The sequence below is a fragment of the Phacochoerus africanus genome, chromosome 11 (assembly GCF_016906955.1).
Source record: "Phacochoerus africanus isolate WHEZ1 chromosome 11, ROS_Pafr_v1, whole genome shotgun sequence".
Lineage (NCBI taxonomy): Eukaryota > Metazoa > Chordata > Mammalia > Artiodactyla > Suidae > Phacochoerus > Phacochoerus africanus.
Window position 1 is genome coordinate 127740983 of NC_062554.1, and position 15489 is coordinate 127756471.

The 15489-nt window shown below is 37.8% G+C and overlaps 1 protein-coding gene across 2 annotated transcripts in view; it reads right to left on the reverse strand.

The window, feature by feature from the left end:
* The window catches only part of KCNK2 (potassium two pore domain channel subfamily K member 2), a 158257-nt gene that overhangs the window by 58638 nt on the left and 84130 nt on the right, over window positions 1-15489 (reverse strand). For both annotated transcript variants that reach the window (XM_047753860.1, XM_047753859.1), the window contains exons 4-5: window positions 15063-15223; window positions 11854-12040 (exon numbers count right to left, since the gene is read on the reverse strand). In XM_047753860.1, coding sequence (XP_047609816.1) covers window positions 11854-12040; window positions 15063-15223 — 348 coding nt within the window. The remainder of the gene's footprint in view (window positions 1-11853; window positions 12041-15062; window positions 15224-15489) is intronic.

The window sequence follows — 15489 nt, forward strand, 5'->3', positions numbered from 1 at the left end:
CCACGTTATTTTCTTCATTTAGAATTCCAGTTTTGCATTCATGCAATCCTTATCTATTTTTCAAGAACCAGTTAAAAAAGTTCTTTTTCTTATCAAAGTATAGCTATTTTACAACATTATATTTGTTTCAGAGGTAAATAAATTCTTAAGACTTTTCATTAGTTCCCCGAGTAATAACAATTTTTCCTTGTCCCATGTTTCATTTCTGTTTATTACAATCAATCTCAACTAGTCTAGCACTTAATTATTCCATGTATATTAGTTTCTCTTTCCATCTCTACTGCAATAAGTAGGAGACAGAGATGGCATTTTTGGTATGCACTTAAATCTTAGTATCTTAATTTCATGGTCCCTCAATTCATGCTAACCAATCAAACCATGCAACCCTATCAAATTAAAGTCAACCTGGAAAAAAGCAGTTCTTATTTTAAAATCATCAATACAACAGGTTGACAGCAAATGCCAGAGGTAATATCTTGATGGATCTAATTTGAACAAATAGTAATTTACAGGTACCAGTCATTATTCTCTAACTTTTCAGAGGGCCTCCCAGGTATGTCATAAATTTAAATCCTTAGCTCTCAAAAAAAATTGGGAAAGCTCATCTGCTTTCATCTTTGTTACTTTTCCATTCATTTGGTACAGTAACTACACCTATGAGGATTTTAATATATTTCAGTACCTCCCAACTTCAGCACATATTATTGGGGTGCTTATTAAGCTTCAAACACTGAAACAGCGATTTTTTTTTCCGCAAGAGAGAAGCAAATCTCTCTCTTGAGAAATTCATAATTTAACCTGAGAAAGCCTCACACAAATAATGAACCATAATGGGGTATATCAAGTGACAGCAACGAAGAATAAAAAGTACTATGAGAGGACAGAGAATAAATGATGTTCACCTCCAAAAGGGCAAAGAAGACAGAAAGTGAGTCTTAAATCATGAGGATCAAAACGGAGAAAGGTTCAGTGTAAAAAGGTGGGATAGTCAAAGGACCTTTAGTAATGGCTAAAGCAACATTTGGAAGGGGTCAAGGGACCAGACAGGTAGAATAGAGGACTCTAGAAAACGTAAGTTGTGCCACGTTGTTAAGACTTGTTGCTAAAGCAGCGGGGAGGAGGCACAAGTTTACAGGCAGATTCGTGCTTGACTGTGTACACAGAAAGATCTAGCAATAGGAAAGGACGGATTGACAGGCAAGCCCCATGAGAAATTTTGTTCTGAATTAGCTAAGAGATTACTGTGCCTTAGTTAGGCTGGAATGGAAAGAAGAGACATTTTAGAGGCAGAATCTTCAGGGACTGATGACCAATAGCTGGCATGACAAGTGAAAAAAAGGGCTTCAGGATGACCAGAAACCCTCAGTGGGAGATGGTTCCAGCAACTGAATAAGAAAAAAAAGGGAAGGAAGAGCAACCCATAAAAAGAGAAGTAATTCAAACTGGGACTTAACAAATTTCAGGTGCTTAAGGTACCAACAAGTGAGACAGTCAGTAGGCTCCTTAAATACAGATCTAACGCTTAACAGGGCAGAAGAGCTCAGAGACTTGGGGATACCTAAACAGGGGTTACGGATACTCTAAATTCACAAACATTCAACCCATACATTAAGAAGAATGGCTAATACATAGCAAGTATATATTGAGAGTCAAATACAAAATGTTGAATGTAACACTACTCTTCCTCAATTAGATTTGAGTTGCCCACAGGACATTTTCAAATATTTAAGGGTCAAAGTGAACAGAGAACATTTTTCTACCAGGCGAACAATACAAATAGATGCAAGTTCCACTTTCTTTGGGGGCAAATAATAATTTTCAAGATTCAGTTTACAATGTCAATAATATATCTTCCAAATACTGTAAAAATTTTACCTATGCAGAATTTTTAAAAATATCATTTCTGGGAAGGATGACAGAGGCTAAATGCATCTTATGATGGTTAAGATTTGGCCCACAGGGAATGCAGCATTACAGATTTACCGAAGTGACTTGAGAAATGTGTGTGGAAATTAGTTACATGATAGGCTCACTAGCAAATTCCACTTTTTAAATGTTTCCATTTCAGTGAAACCAAAATGACATTTTTTCCCCAAGTACTTTCTCTTTCAAAACCAGAAAATCTTCATCCAAATAGTTGCGACTCCCTTAATACATAAGTTCAGCAAAATGTTGATTTTAGAAGTTAGTTCATGCTCAAGATGACTTATTATAAGTCTTCCTTCTTATAAACAGGATGTCACAGTTTGAAAAGAGTAAATTAACTTAATCACCAAAGGTCTATATTTGGGTAAAATGTTCATCCCACGAGTTTTAGTGGATTCTAAGCCTGGGGTAGTAGGGTGCGATGGGGGATGTTTTCCCATCCCCAGTTGCCACTCCTAAGATGAAATACTGGCAGTCAAATGATCCAGGAAAAGCTGGTATATATTGGATGCCTGCAAATCCTTTTCACCTTCTGATACCTAAGATTTTAAGAACTAATTTTCACATTATTCAATTCACTTGATTCAAGAATCTTACCCCAATTCAGATATCTGTATGTAAAGATAATTTGCTTAAAAATTGTTAGTTTTATTTTTAAATTAAAAAAGTTTTTTAAGTATATTGCCTCAAGGACAAATTTTCGTCTAGAACATTCAAGAAATCTGTACATGGGTCTCTTGGTTGTTAAGGACCTAGGCTAACTTCTCTGCCCTCGATTTTTTTCCCTTTGTACCCTCTACCCCCATCTCCACTCCATCACTCCATCATTTTTTTTTCTTTCCCAGACTTCTGAGATGTGGCCTGTGGGATGCTACAGCCCACTCTCCCCTGCTGGGTTCCTCACCGACTTGGCACCTCACTGCTGTTTTCTTTGTTGCCACTGAAAATAAGCACACAAGTTCTTTCCACTTTAAGAGCCTTCTGGCTAATCATTACAGGAGAGCAGGCAGATGGCAACCAAAATAGCAAAGAGGGGGGGAGGCACCAAGGTTCTGGGAATCTTATAAACTTTTCAAAGTAGTTAAAATAAGTCTCTTTCTGACTCTCATATGATGTTTTAGATGGAGCCATTTTTCTCTGGACTTCTTGACACATAAATAAGGAAATCAGCTGAGGCAAAGCTCATCTAGCCCAGGAAAGATTCATTCTGGCATTATCCTAGAAACCCATTCTCTCCTCAGATGGGTTTCCTAAACATTTGCTGGCAACAATCCCTTTCCCACCTGGTCCCAAAGAGTTGTTGGTTTGAGGGAACAGCATAGATCTGGGGAAGTTCTTTTGCTTCGGCCTGGTAGTCCTACGAAACCCAGGCTTTACGCTCATTGCAGCTGCCTTACAAAATATTCAAACTCTGATTAAGAGAGAGGAGTGAAAGCTAAGACTTTAAGAAGGCCTACCAAAATGAAATCATTCCATCCTAAAGCCCTGAGGGGGGTAGGTGTAGTGGGAAGCTGTATCCCACTCCTCCTATCTCCATTGATTCAGGACAAGACTATTAGTAAGACCATTTGGCCATAGATGTAAGCCCCATCTCCAGCTGCTCAGTAATTAAGCTGATATTTCCAATTACCATCATTCCTACAGTCTGTTTAGAACTCAGGGGTAAAACACTTGAATTAGTTCCCCGAAATTCTAAGTATTCCTGTTTTACTACAGAGAAGCCCTACTCTTAGTAGGTAAAGCAACAGCTGTCAGGTCACACGGGAAAGGGGGCAGAAGAGCTTGAATCCAAACCCGGGCCTGCATGGCTTCCCATCACAGGCTCTTTTCATTGACCCAGGCTGTCTATGTCACCTATAATCTCAGCTACTATCTTTTCCATCGTATATTCACCATCTCTGTGTGTGTGTGTGTGTGCACACTGCCTGGTAGACACGTAGCTAGTCAAATAAGGTGTTCCTCTTCCCCTCAAGGTTCTTACCTAGAAACCAGGTGAGTCTGAAGATAAGCACTGTTTTATCAGGACCTTCCCTACCTTGCTTCTATCTTCATTTCAACAGTTTTCAAAAGCTGGCCCTATTCTGCTCTCTAGTGCTTGAGTATAAAATGCCTTCTCCTCCTTTAGATTAGATAGTAAATACTAATTAACTACTGATTTCAATGTTTTTAGTTTGTTTGACTTCCTCTTTATTAATCAAAGCAAAGCTATTCTACCTCAACACGAAGAGGAAAAAACATTTTCAGCTTTAGCACATTTTTATTTTTTACAGTAAAACAATTTAACTGAATAAAGTGTTTTTTTTTAAATGCTTTAAGAACTAAGAGGCTCTTTTGATAACATTGTAAATTCAGTTTTCTTTTTTAAAATGGAAATATGGCTTCAGTATTAAACAACAGCTCACCCATTAAACCAAACTTCCCTTATGCTATGAAGTTAAAACAAAATAAAACACAAAACCCACAAGGCCAAAAAATGTAACTAAATCTCTCTAGTATTCTCGGATTTTCAATGTCAGCATTCAAGAAGTTGTGTATTTCTTGATAGGTACCTGGTCTAAGATTAGGAAAAGTGACATTAGGAGAATAGCAGTCTCATGGTCATAAAGAAAAAAAAAATCAGCACATTGTCTTATCTTTTACAAGGATGGAAACCTACATAATGTACATAGTGTACATAATTAGTACCCCTAGAAATTATGTTTAAGTGTCAATATAGAGTAATTTGGAGTCTTTTTCATTAAACAGTACAATGTACTACTTGTCTAACACTTAACTGACAATCACTGACTGTTTCCTTTCATTTTTTTTCTCTATAGGCTTCTATAATTCTTCTGTATATTCCTTCTGAATCCTAGAAGTTAAGTAACTTCTTGGTTTGCCCATAGTCCTTTGGACGTCTGAACTGCCTGGGTCAAATCCCACTGATGAATCTCCCAGGTAGCTATCAATTCTCTCATGAGTTCTCCGAAAGTCACTAGCTGAATCAGGGGGTGACTGGACCCCTTGCAGAATTTTCCCGTATTAACACACAGAGCCATCAAGAGAAGATGACTCCCTATTTAATTTGTTACTCCTGAATTCCAAACACTCTGTCCCACAGGAGTAGGAACTAGAGCAATCATTACCACGTGCCAAGCACAGTATCTAATATATAACACATGCTCACTAAACATCAGAATGAATGGACAAATGAGTGATAAAGATAAGACATCTCCTTAAGAGTCACATAAAGCCTTTTTTAAAATTCTTTTTATTGTTATTTCCCCAATACATTTTTTTTTCCTACCGTACAGCACGGTGACCCAGCTACACATACATGTGTTTTTCTGAGTCACTGTGGTGGTGGTAGTGCTCACTATTCTTTGGTGGACCTCTCTTTCCATCATGTACCTTCCTTGTTATCTGTTAAACTGCTGGCAAATTTGTGCTCAATGATCAGCTCAATAATAGCAATTTTAATACCTGGCCTCTGACATAGATGCAAAACTTTAGCAACATCAGGAACCGTCTTCTAGAGGTTTTCTATTAGGACAAACTGTTTTGAACCAAAAAACTTGATATGTTTTTCCTATGGAGAATTATGTTTTCATGACAAAACTGCCTTCTATTTAGCAAGTTTTGAACACTCCGCTAAACGAGTCGTGGTTCTGGTTGTAAGAAAGTACAATAGTTTGGTTACTAAAAACTGCATTTCCAATAAAGACTTTGAAAACATATTTCTAAGAAAACTTAATTCTTAATATGAGATATACAAATATTTTTTCCAACTCAAAAAATGTGTCGAAAAACGATTCCACGATTGTTAATGTCTGTAAAAGTTTACTAAAAGTAAATACACCAGTGGAGTATTTTACCTGTTAGAACTCCCAACCATATTTTCCATACAGAGGCTCATAAAATATCAAGCATCAAGCCTGATTAACCCACTAAGCATTCAAAACTACATGTGAGCATCTGGTTTTCACTCAACCATGGCATATCTTATGAACTAACCACTAACCTGGTTCACAAAAGGGGGTGTTTTTAAGGACTTCTTTGGGCAATTCCTAAACAAGTAATGAACTTCTTAGCTTACATGACTCACTTTAATCCTCACAGTACATATTAAAGAGGACACTGAGTTTTGAAAAATAATGTTAAATTGTGTTAAATTAGGTAATTACTTGACTTCTTCCACTTTTAAACCACCATTAACTAATTTTTTACTGACATACAATTGACAGAAGTTCTATCAGCTTTAGGTGTACAACACAGGGATTTGACATTTACATACATCACCAGATGAGCACCGCAATGTCTACTTACCATCTGCCACCGTTTAAAGTTATTACAATATTAATGACTCCACTCCCTATTCTGTACATTGCATCTCCATGACTTATTTATAACTAGAGGCTTGTGCTTCTTAATCCCCTTTACCTACTCTTCCCACCTCCCGAGCCCAGAGAAATTTTTTTTTTAACCATGGATTTAGAAAACGAGTTTTAGAAGCAAGCATAAATAAGTAGAACCCAAGCTTTCACACATTTCCATATAATTAATAACATCTTAGAGCTTAATAAAGAAGGACAGATCTAGCTCTCAGTTTATAAGGCAAGCATGATTTAACAATTTCACTATTCAGATTTCTCATCAAATCAAAAACAAAATCATGAAAGTTAAGAAACAAAACACAGGAAACCAAGAGTAAATTGTCACATATAATTTTTGTCATTAACTTTAACTAACCTCTACAGATTTGTCTCTAAGTTATTCCAGGCGTGGCTAAAATCAAGCATATGACACTTTGCTGAACAATTAACTTTCTCTCTTCTCACCTTTTAGGAAGGATTGCTCTGTGTGAACTGCATTTAGCAATCAGGGGTCTGTACATTCACACGTAAAATAAAAGTGTGGAATGGCCCTGTGGCTCCCAGGTCCTTTTTGGTTCTAGAATATTGAGCAATGATAAAATAACCAAAAGGATGATCAAGAAGGAGTAGACAGGAATCACTGAGGTAGCCAACCAGCCCGTAAAACATATAAATATAAAATTAAAACATATAAATATTAAATTAAAATATGCCGGGAGAGCTCTTCCTGCAGAAAAATTACTAAATACTGAATTCTTATGTTCAGTCACATACACAGAGAAACCTGAACCCTTATATATATTCATCTCTAGTAGTGGTTTTTAAATGCTTTTGACCCAATATCGCAAAGAGTGAAAATGATCTGTGCATGCAAATGTAAATTTAGATTTATCTATGCATTCAAAATCTATTAGGCTCTAATATATTTTATCACAAACACTACAACATATACAAATAGAAAGTAAGAATGCAGTTTAAAACCACAAAGCAACAGGAGTTGTCCTGTTTTCTTCCCATGGCAGCAGGTCTACCTGCATGGACTTCCTTGTTCACCCCCCAAGGATGAACAGGGTTCTGGTTGAAACCACCACATCATGACTTGTTGCTTTGGAGATGCTTCTAATCATTACACTGTGTTTACAACCTGTATCCTAAACATTTATATATTATTTTCCCAAATTGACTCCTTTTCCTTTAATAACACCATGGTTTGTGGAGTATATTCTTTTAATTGTCTTCCAAAACATTCACTACAATCATGTAATTGAACTCTAATCCTATTCAGAGAGGGGTTTGCAGGCTTGAGAAGGGCATCAGTGAGTGTCTATTACAGAAAGTACATCTCTGTTTTCTTTTGGGATTTATAGCCAATGGCTCTTGCTTTTTCCTGGCAGAAATATCAAAATTAAGTAAGAATACTCACTGGAGTGATATCTAATAGCAAGAGGGAAGGTGCTACAAAGTAAACAACTGACATTTCTCACATGGGGTAGTTGCCTTAACTCAGTAGCTAATTTTACTTTATTGTGACAAGGCACCCACAAGGAAAGACTATTTTTATGTACTCTACTGAACTGTAAGAGGCAATTATTTTCCAAGATCCCTTTTTTTTTTTGTCTTTTTGCCATTTCTCGGGCTGCTCCAGTGGCATATGGAGGTTCCCAGGCTAGGGGCTGAATCGGAGCTGAGGCCACCGGCCTACGCCAGAGCCACAGCAACGCAGGATCCGAGCCGTGTCTGCAACCTACACCACAGCTCACGGCAACACCGGATCATTAACCCACTGAGCAAGGGCAGGGACTGAACCCGCAACCTCATGGTTCCTAGTCGGATTTGTTAACCACTGCGCCATGACGGGAACTCCCCAAGATCCCTTTTAAAGAAACTCATAGTTTTTGTTTTTCTAAAGACTCTTGCAAAGGGCATGGATTTCCTAGCCAGCCTTTGCCGTATCTGCCCTCTGGTCCACATTTTCATTCCAAAAATGCTCCTTGGGCACAAGGATCCAGCATGTGAAGACTATAGTATAAGGAATAGGGTAGAGTTTCACAAGAGCCAAAACAGCTACAAGGTACATAAATTAAGGAGCCAGAGATGAGTCAGCAAAAGTAGTGTCCATCTTTATCAGCATTTCAAATTCCTTTGCACGTTATTAGCAAAGTATATTTCTACCATTTTTTCATAATTTCCTCTGCAAAATAAACTTAAAACACTAGGTTTAGGGAGTTCCTGTTGTGGCGCAGCAGAAACAAATCCGATTAGTATCCATGAGGATGCGGGTTCCATCCCTGGCCTCACTCAGTAGGTCAGAGAACCAGTGTTGCCGTGAGCTGTGGTGTAGGTTGTAGACACGGCTTGGATCCCACATTGCCGTGGCTGTGGCGTAGGCCAGCAGCTATACATGTGATTGGACCCCTAGCCTGGGAACTTCCATGTGCCTTGGGTCCTGCCCTAACAAGCCAAAAAAAAGGGGGGGGATACAATAAAACAATATCCTAGTAGTAATAAACACAATTTTGTTCCTTTGTTCCCCTAAAACACTGGGACCATGACTCTGCACTCAGGGTTCCCACCGATACACAAAAAGATGTATTTCACTGAACTGCACTCCTCAGGCAGTTGAGAGTGGCTAATAACAGACTCGCACATTCTAGCCAGTTTCAGAGTGTTGTTCTCCTAGGGTAAATTAAAAAAAATTTTTTTCATCTTCTACAAAACCATAATGTGAAAATATTTGTTCGGTTTTTTCTCTAAGCCAATTTATACTGTGGTCACAAGTATAATGCTATTTTAGGACTCCACCCACATTTTTTTATTTATAATTTTTGGGGTTTTTTTTTTTAGAGGTTCTCAGAGTATGATGGACACACACTGGACTGACGTGTTTAAAGTAGCATGTGCACTGGATTATATCATGGAAGTTTGCTACGACAAAAGAACTTAAATGTTCTCACTAAACAAAGTGAGGTGATGGTTTTAATTAGTTTGACCCTTTCACAATGTATATGCATATGAAAACGCCATGGGAGTTCCTACTGTGGCACAGAGGGTTAAGAATCTGACTCTAGCAGCACAGGTTGCTCCAGAGGCACAGGCTGGATCCCCAGCCTGGCGCAGTTCATTAAAGGATCTGGCATTGACACAGCTGTGGCATAGGTCGCAGCTGCAGCTCAGATTTAATCCCTTGCCTGAGAATTTCCATACACTGGGGGTGCGGCCATTAAAAAAAAAAAAACAAAAAACAAAAAAACACTATGACGTGTACTTTAAAGATCTTACAATTTTGTTTGTCAATTGTATCTCAGTAAAGCTGAAAAATAAATACATTAATAAACAAACATACCTACGTATCACCATAAAAATTAAAAACTGAACAGAATATAACAACATGTGTGATACAAGGCTGTTGCCCTGAAAATGGCAGACTCGCCACTTAATACCTGTACATTCTGCAGTTACTGCAAGACCTTGTTTACTACATTTACAAAGTGGTACAACAGCCTAACAAGCCACAAATACAAATTTTATCATCACTGCGTCTCACTTTCTGCTACATTACAGCACTTTTCACTTCTATTTCAGCAAATTTTATCTACATCATCAAAGAAAGGTAGAAAAATGGGCATTTTAGGATAGACACTTGTTGTGTTATACTGAGCTACAAATATCTGAAATTCTTCTCTTTGCTCATTAGAAAACTAAAAGATCTCCAGCAGTGTTGCCCCCTCCTTTCCCAGGGCTCCACGCAGCACAGAGATGTATACATAGTATTTTTGATCAAAAGCAAGACTTTGCTCGGAAAAGTATCCCCATCTTCAAGCATATTATACATGCCCCAGAAAGGACTTTGCTAGATTAAATTATAATTAAAAAATAACAAAAATAGATGCTTTCTCTGAGAGTTTTATAAAACTACACAACATACTTTCTTTCCTGATAATATTTAAGTAAGAAATTTGCGTCAAGAAAGAACAGTAAACAACCAGAAAGTATAAAATTCTCCTGCAACTGAATTAGACCAATGAGTTTATTCTGGGAAGTTTAATAGCATATTCCTACTATAATTTTTATTAGCATGTTTTTCTAATACCTAAACTGACTTTAAAAAAAAATAATGGTTTAGATTTTCAGGAACTGGTCAAAATGATCCATGAGAGAACGTTACTACATTACTTTCACCATTATTACTATAGTTTATTTAATATTGGAGTTAGAACAGTAATAGTAATTGGATAACATAACCAGAAAAGAGAGAATTGAAATGACAGGAACGCAAAACCTAAGAGATACAATACTAAAACAAACAGCAACTGAAATGGTACATATATAAAAGGAAAAAATATTGAAAACCATAGATTTACATATGTGGATAAAATATTTAAAAGGTCAAAAACACTGACATTAGAACTGAAAAGTAAAGGAGATAAAAGTATTAGAGAAAAGAAGGTTTTCAGTAGCTAAGAACCCCTTCTGAAGTTTGCAGGTGTTTTTAAAACTCAAACATAAGAGAATGACGTCAGCAAGACGGTGCTATAGGTTGTTCTTGACTGTGGTTTCCCCTCATGAGAACAACTAGTAACTATTCAAGAATACGATACCATGGAGAGATCCTAGAACATAGGAGTGAGGCTGGAGCAGCCCCTGCACCCCAGAGACCAAGGCAGACTGCATGAGAAACACAGACATTAGCTGAACCTGTTGTGGTAATTTGCTTTCAGGATCTACGTTAAGTCAAACCATCCTGCTGCACACCTTAAACTTATCTTATGATGCGTGTCAATTTTTTTCGAAATAAAACTGGGGGAAAAAAACTAGGACATGAAAAGGCCTAGTGAAAAAAAGGGAAAAGATAATTAAAACTTGAATTCTTATACCATTAAAAAAATAATAAATGAGAGGCAGATAATTGGTTTCTGAAAATAGGCTGGGACTATAAAATTCTGAGCAACCAGCAATTTACATTTGTTTAATGAATGAAAAACAAATATTCACCCACACCCTTTTGCCTTATCTTTACTGCCATGGAATGACCTTTGTCAGGGCTCTGTCACTGTTATGGATGAAACTGTATCTAATGTGTTGAAGTCCCAACCCTGACACCTTGGTACATGGTCTTACTCGGAAATAAGGCCCTTGCAGGTGTAGTTAGTTACGATGAATTCATACTGAAGCAGAGGTGGCTTTCAATTTAATATGACTTGTCTTTATAAGAGGAGGGGCATCGAGACACAGTGACAGGGACACAGGGAGAAAGCCATGTGATGATGAAACCAGAGGTGGGTGTGAAGCAGCTGCACGCTGAGTTCCAGCCAGGACCAATGTTCTCCTCCATAAGCCGGGAGGAGGCAAGGAGGGATTCTACCAGTCTCAGGAGATCCTGTCCCTGCTAGCACTTTGGTTTTGAACTTCTACGAGAGAATGCATTTCTTTCTTTAAAGCCACCCAGTCTGTGGTACTTTGTAATAACAGCCGTGGGAAACCAAGGCAGTCACTGCGTTGTGCAGCAAACCCATGAGAAAAGTCTAACAAAAGGACAAGGGTTAGAACAGCAGTGGCAGTGCCAGCAAAAACATACCTGCAACGTAGTCACCAAAGCCAATGGTCGTTAATGTGATAACCACGAAATAAATGGCATCCAGGGCACTCCAGCCTTCTATGTGCTTGAAGATGATTGCAGGCAGAGCAACAAAGAGCACACAACCAAACAGGATAAATATAATTGTTGAGATGATGCGAATCTTGGTCTGACTAACATTCCACTTCTAGGGATGGGGACGGAGGGAGAGAGAAAGAGAATTTGATTGAGATTATCAATGTACCTGCAAAGATAACTTTTTCTTTCTTTTTATGGTCACAGGTGCAGCATATAGAAGTTCCCAGGCTAGGAACTTCTTAGAGCTGCAGCTCCCAGCCTGTGCCACAGTGATCTGAGCTGCATCTGTGACCTACACTGCAGCTTGTGACAACGCTGGATACTTAACCCACTAAGCAAGGCCAGGGATCGAACCCACATCCTCAGGGACACTATGTTGTGTTCCTAACTCGCTGAGCCACAATGGGAACTCCCAAAGTTAATTTATACACACTATTATCAGCAAATTAACAGATAAGGATGGTATTTTGTTTCCTTTTATAATTAATTCTCAACTGTCTTTACTTACAAATATTGGCTACGATATGAATAGCTGAAAATAATCAATGCTAATAATGATGCTACTTTACTCTTACATAGATTTACAACCGGTAAAGTACTCAGTTACATGCGCCGAGAATAAATTTTCAGATTTACATCATGCCTTTACTCGAACTACTTTTGAAATATTTCTATTCTATAAGCATACAACTCATTGCATGTCAAACAATCTAGAAATATATGAAAAGGGAGAAAACCAAACTATGAATTAAATATGTCATTGATAATTGATAAAATTGTTAATTTCATGAAGACCTTCCCCTCCCATTCCTACCATGTTTTCCTATCATTTTTTAATTGATCGGTGAAATACTAAAGGCGCAGGTCTACAGTTGATTCCGATATGAACTGGATGGAACAGTTTCTCTGTTCTACGGCCTTAAACGACAACTACATACACCAGACATGATATGTAGGCAAGGATAAGTCTTCAACACCCCTGCCCACAGGTGCCTCAGACACCCATGTTTCTCACCTCCTTTCCTTATCAAGAATCTCCACAACACAACAAAATGAAGTTTCTACATAAGCCATGTATCTCCACATCTCCTTTTGAGGTTACCCACATCTCCATGTATTTTCATCTCCAACCAGATTTGCCCTATCTAGTACAAAAATTATAGGTCAAATTCCCATCATAAAAAAAAGACTGAATTTTGGAGCTTGAAAATTTTCCAGCGATACAGATCTATGAAACCATAGCATGGAAAGGGGACACAAAAATTTCTCTACTCCATCAGCCTTATCACATGTGTGAGAGTTAAATGAACTCGTGTTTGGAAAGTTCTCAGAACAGAGCTTAGTACTAATTGCTGAATCTTGAACACGGCGATGTATTATTCCCTGTGCATGGGATTAGTTTCATGCAGTGATGTAGATGCAGCAGGAAAACATGCTCCAGCATCCAGTAGGAACCCCACACCTGCTGAATGAATGAACGAAGACCAATCCAGCATCACCAAGTTCATGCCACTAATGTACTTTCATTTACTATAAGATACTTTTAATATCAATAGAAGAAAAGCATTAATACCAAAAAGAGAATAACCGTTTTGAGAGAACCATGCCCATTTCACTCTTACAGTAAAAATATGTGAGTGAACCTTGAACTTATTATGAAACATCTAGTGCTAAAACTGGAATTATCATTTAAATTGAAAAACTAATATTCAGTAGTCTTATGTCATCAATAAGGTTAAATGTAAGATATTTCATTGAAATTTTTGTGAAGAGAATAAAAGATTTTGAATAATAAAATGTAATAGTAGTGGTAGTTGTAACAAATCATCTATGATCTTACCCTCTCATGCAATTATTTTCTTTATATTTTTTCAAGAATAGAAGCCTGTAATCATGATGATATTATTATGACCGGTTTTCAAAATTTTAATAAGAGCATTTTCATTTTCTTTCTTTTTTTTTTTTTGGCTTTTTAGGGCTACACCTGCAGCATATAGAGGTTCCCAGGATAGGGGTCAAATCAGAGCTACAGCTGCCAGCCTACACCAGAGCCACAGCAATGGGGGGTCCAAGCTACGTCTGGAACCTACACCCCAGCTCACAGCAATGGCAGATCCTTAACCCACTGAGCGAGACCAGCGATCGAACCCACAACCTCATGGTTCCTAGTTGGACTCATTTCTGCTGTGCCACGACGGGAACTCCCATTGTATTTATTTCTATTGAATGTAACAAAGCCATGAACACTTTCCTGTATATTACATTTAGTTCTACTGAATTACACCCCTTTGATAAACTTCTACCAATGACATTACTGAATTGAGTTCTACGATCCGCTTTTTTTGGTTTGCTATATATTATTCTCTCCTTCACAAAAGGGGCTATATAAAGTCTATAATGCTACCAGCAACGAACAAGGCACCAAAGTCATTTTTAAATAAAATGTCGGTTGTTTACTAGCTGTGTTAAGTCTTCACTTATAATAATATCCCTACCTCTTCATTTCCACCTCATCAACGCCACCATCATTTACATCGCATAAATGCCAAAACAGATATTTAAAGACAAAATAACTAGCTTAAGTAAATATAACTAGGAGACAATACGTATGGAATTCGAATCCTGGACTGCCAAATTTGTACTTTTTCTTTCTGAATATTTTGCTTTTTCCCATTCATTAACGTATTCATTCAGAGAAGTATAAAAATATACAGGAGTTCCTGTCGTGGCGCAGTGGTTAACGAATCCAACTAGGAACCATGAGGTTGCAGGTTCGGTCCCTGGCCTTGCTCAGTGGGTTAACGATCTGGCATTGCCGTGAGCTGTGGTGTAGGTTGCAGACGCGGCTTGGATCCCGAGTTGCTGCGGCTCTGGCGTATGCCGGTGGCTACAGCTCCGATTCGACCCCTAGCCTGGGAACCTCCATATGCCGTGGGAGCGGCCCAAGAAATAGCAAAACAACAACAACAACAAAAATATACAGCAAGTTACTTACAAATAGAGGTACATATACATTGTTCTAGAACACCCAATAAGTGAATGTCTAACTGTGCCTGAGGTGAATGGAAAAGCTGTCACATTTTACAAAATTAAACAGTTAGCATATATAATTAAAAGACTCTTATACTCACAATAAATGTATCTTCCACTTTTGCAATTCCTTTTCCAAATATGGTCCCTAGTTGATCTCCAACTCCAGCCAACAGAAAACCAAAGAGGGGGATTCCCAGTAAGGCATAGATGATACAGAATATTTTTCCCCCTTCTGTGCGTGGTGAGATGTTTCCAAACCCTAAAAAAAAAAAAAAAAAAAAAAAGAATTTAGTGGTTTATAAATGAGTAATAGATTACAACACATGACCTCAAATTTGATTCAGACATTCCCAAATGTTGTAAGATATCAATTCTAACTTCAACTAAGACTCCCTTTAGACCACATAAACTTTTAATGTAAAATGTCTCACAAACAAGCATTTTAACAATCTCCAAAATATAGTTAATGTTCCAATTAAACTAGATGATGAAAAGCAGGGAGTAACACGTGGAGTAACGTCAACC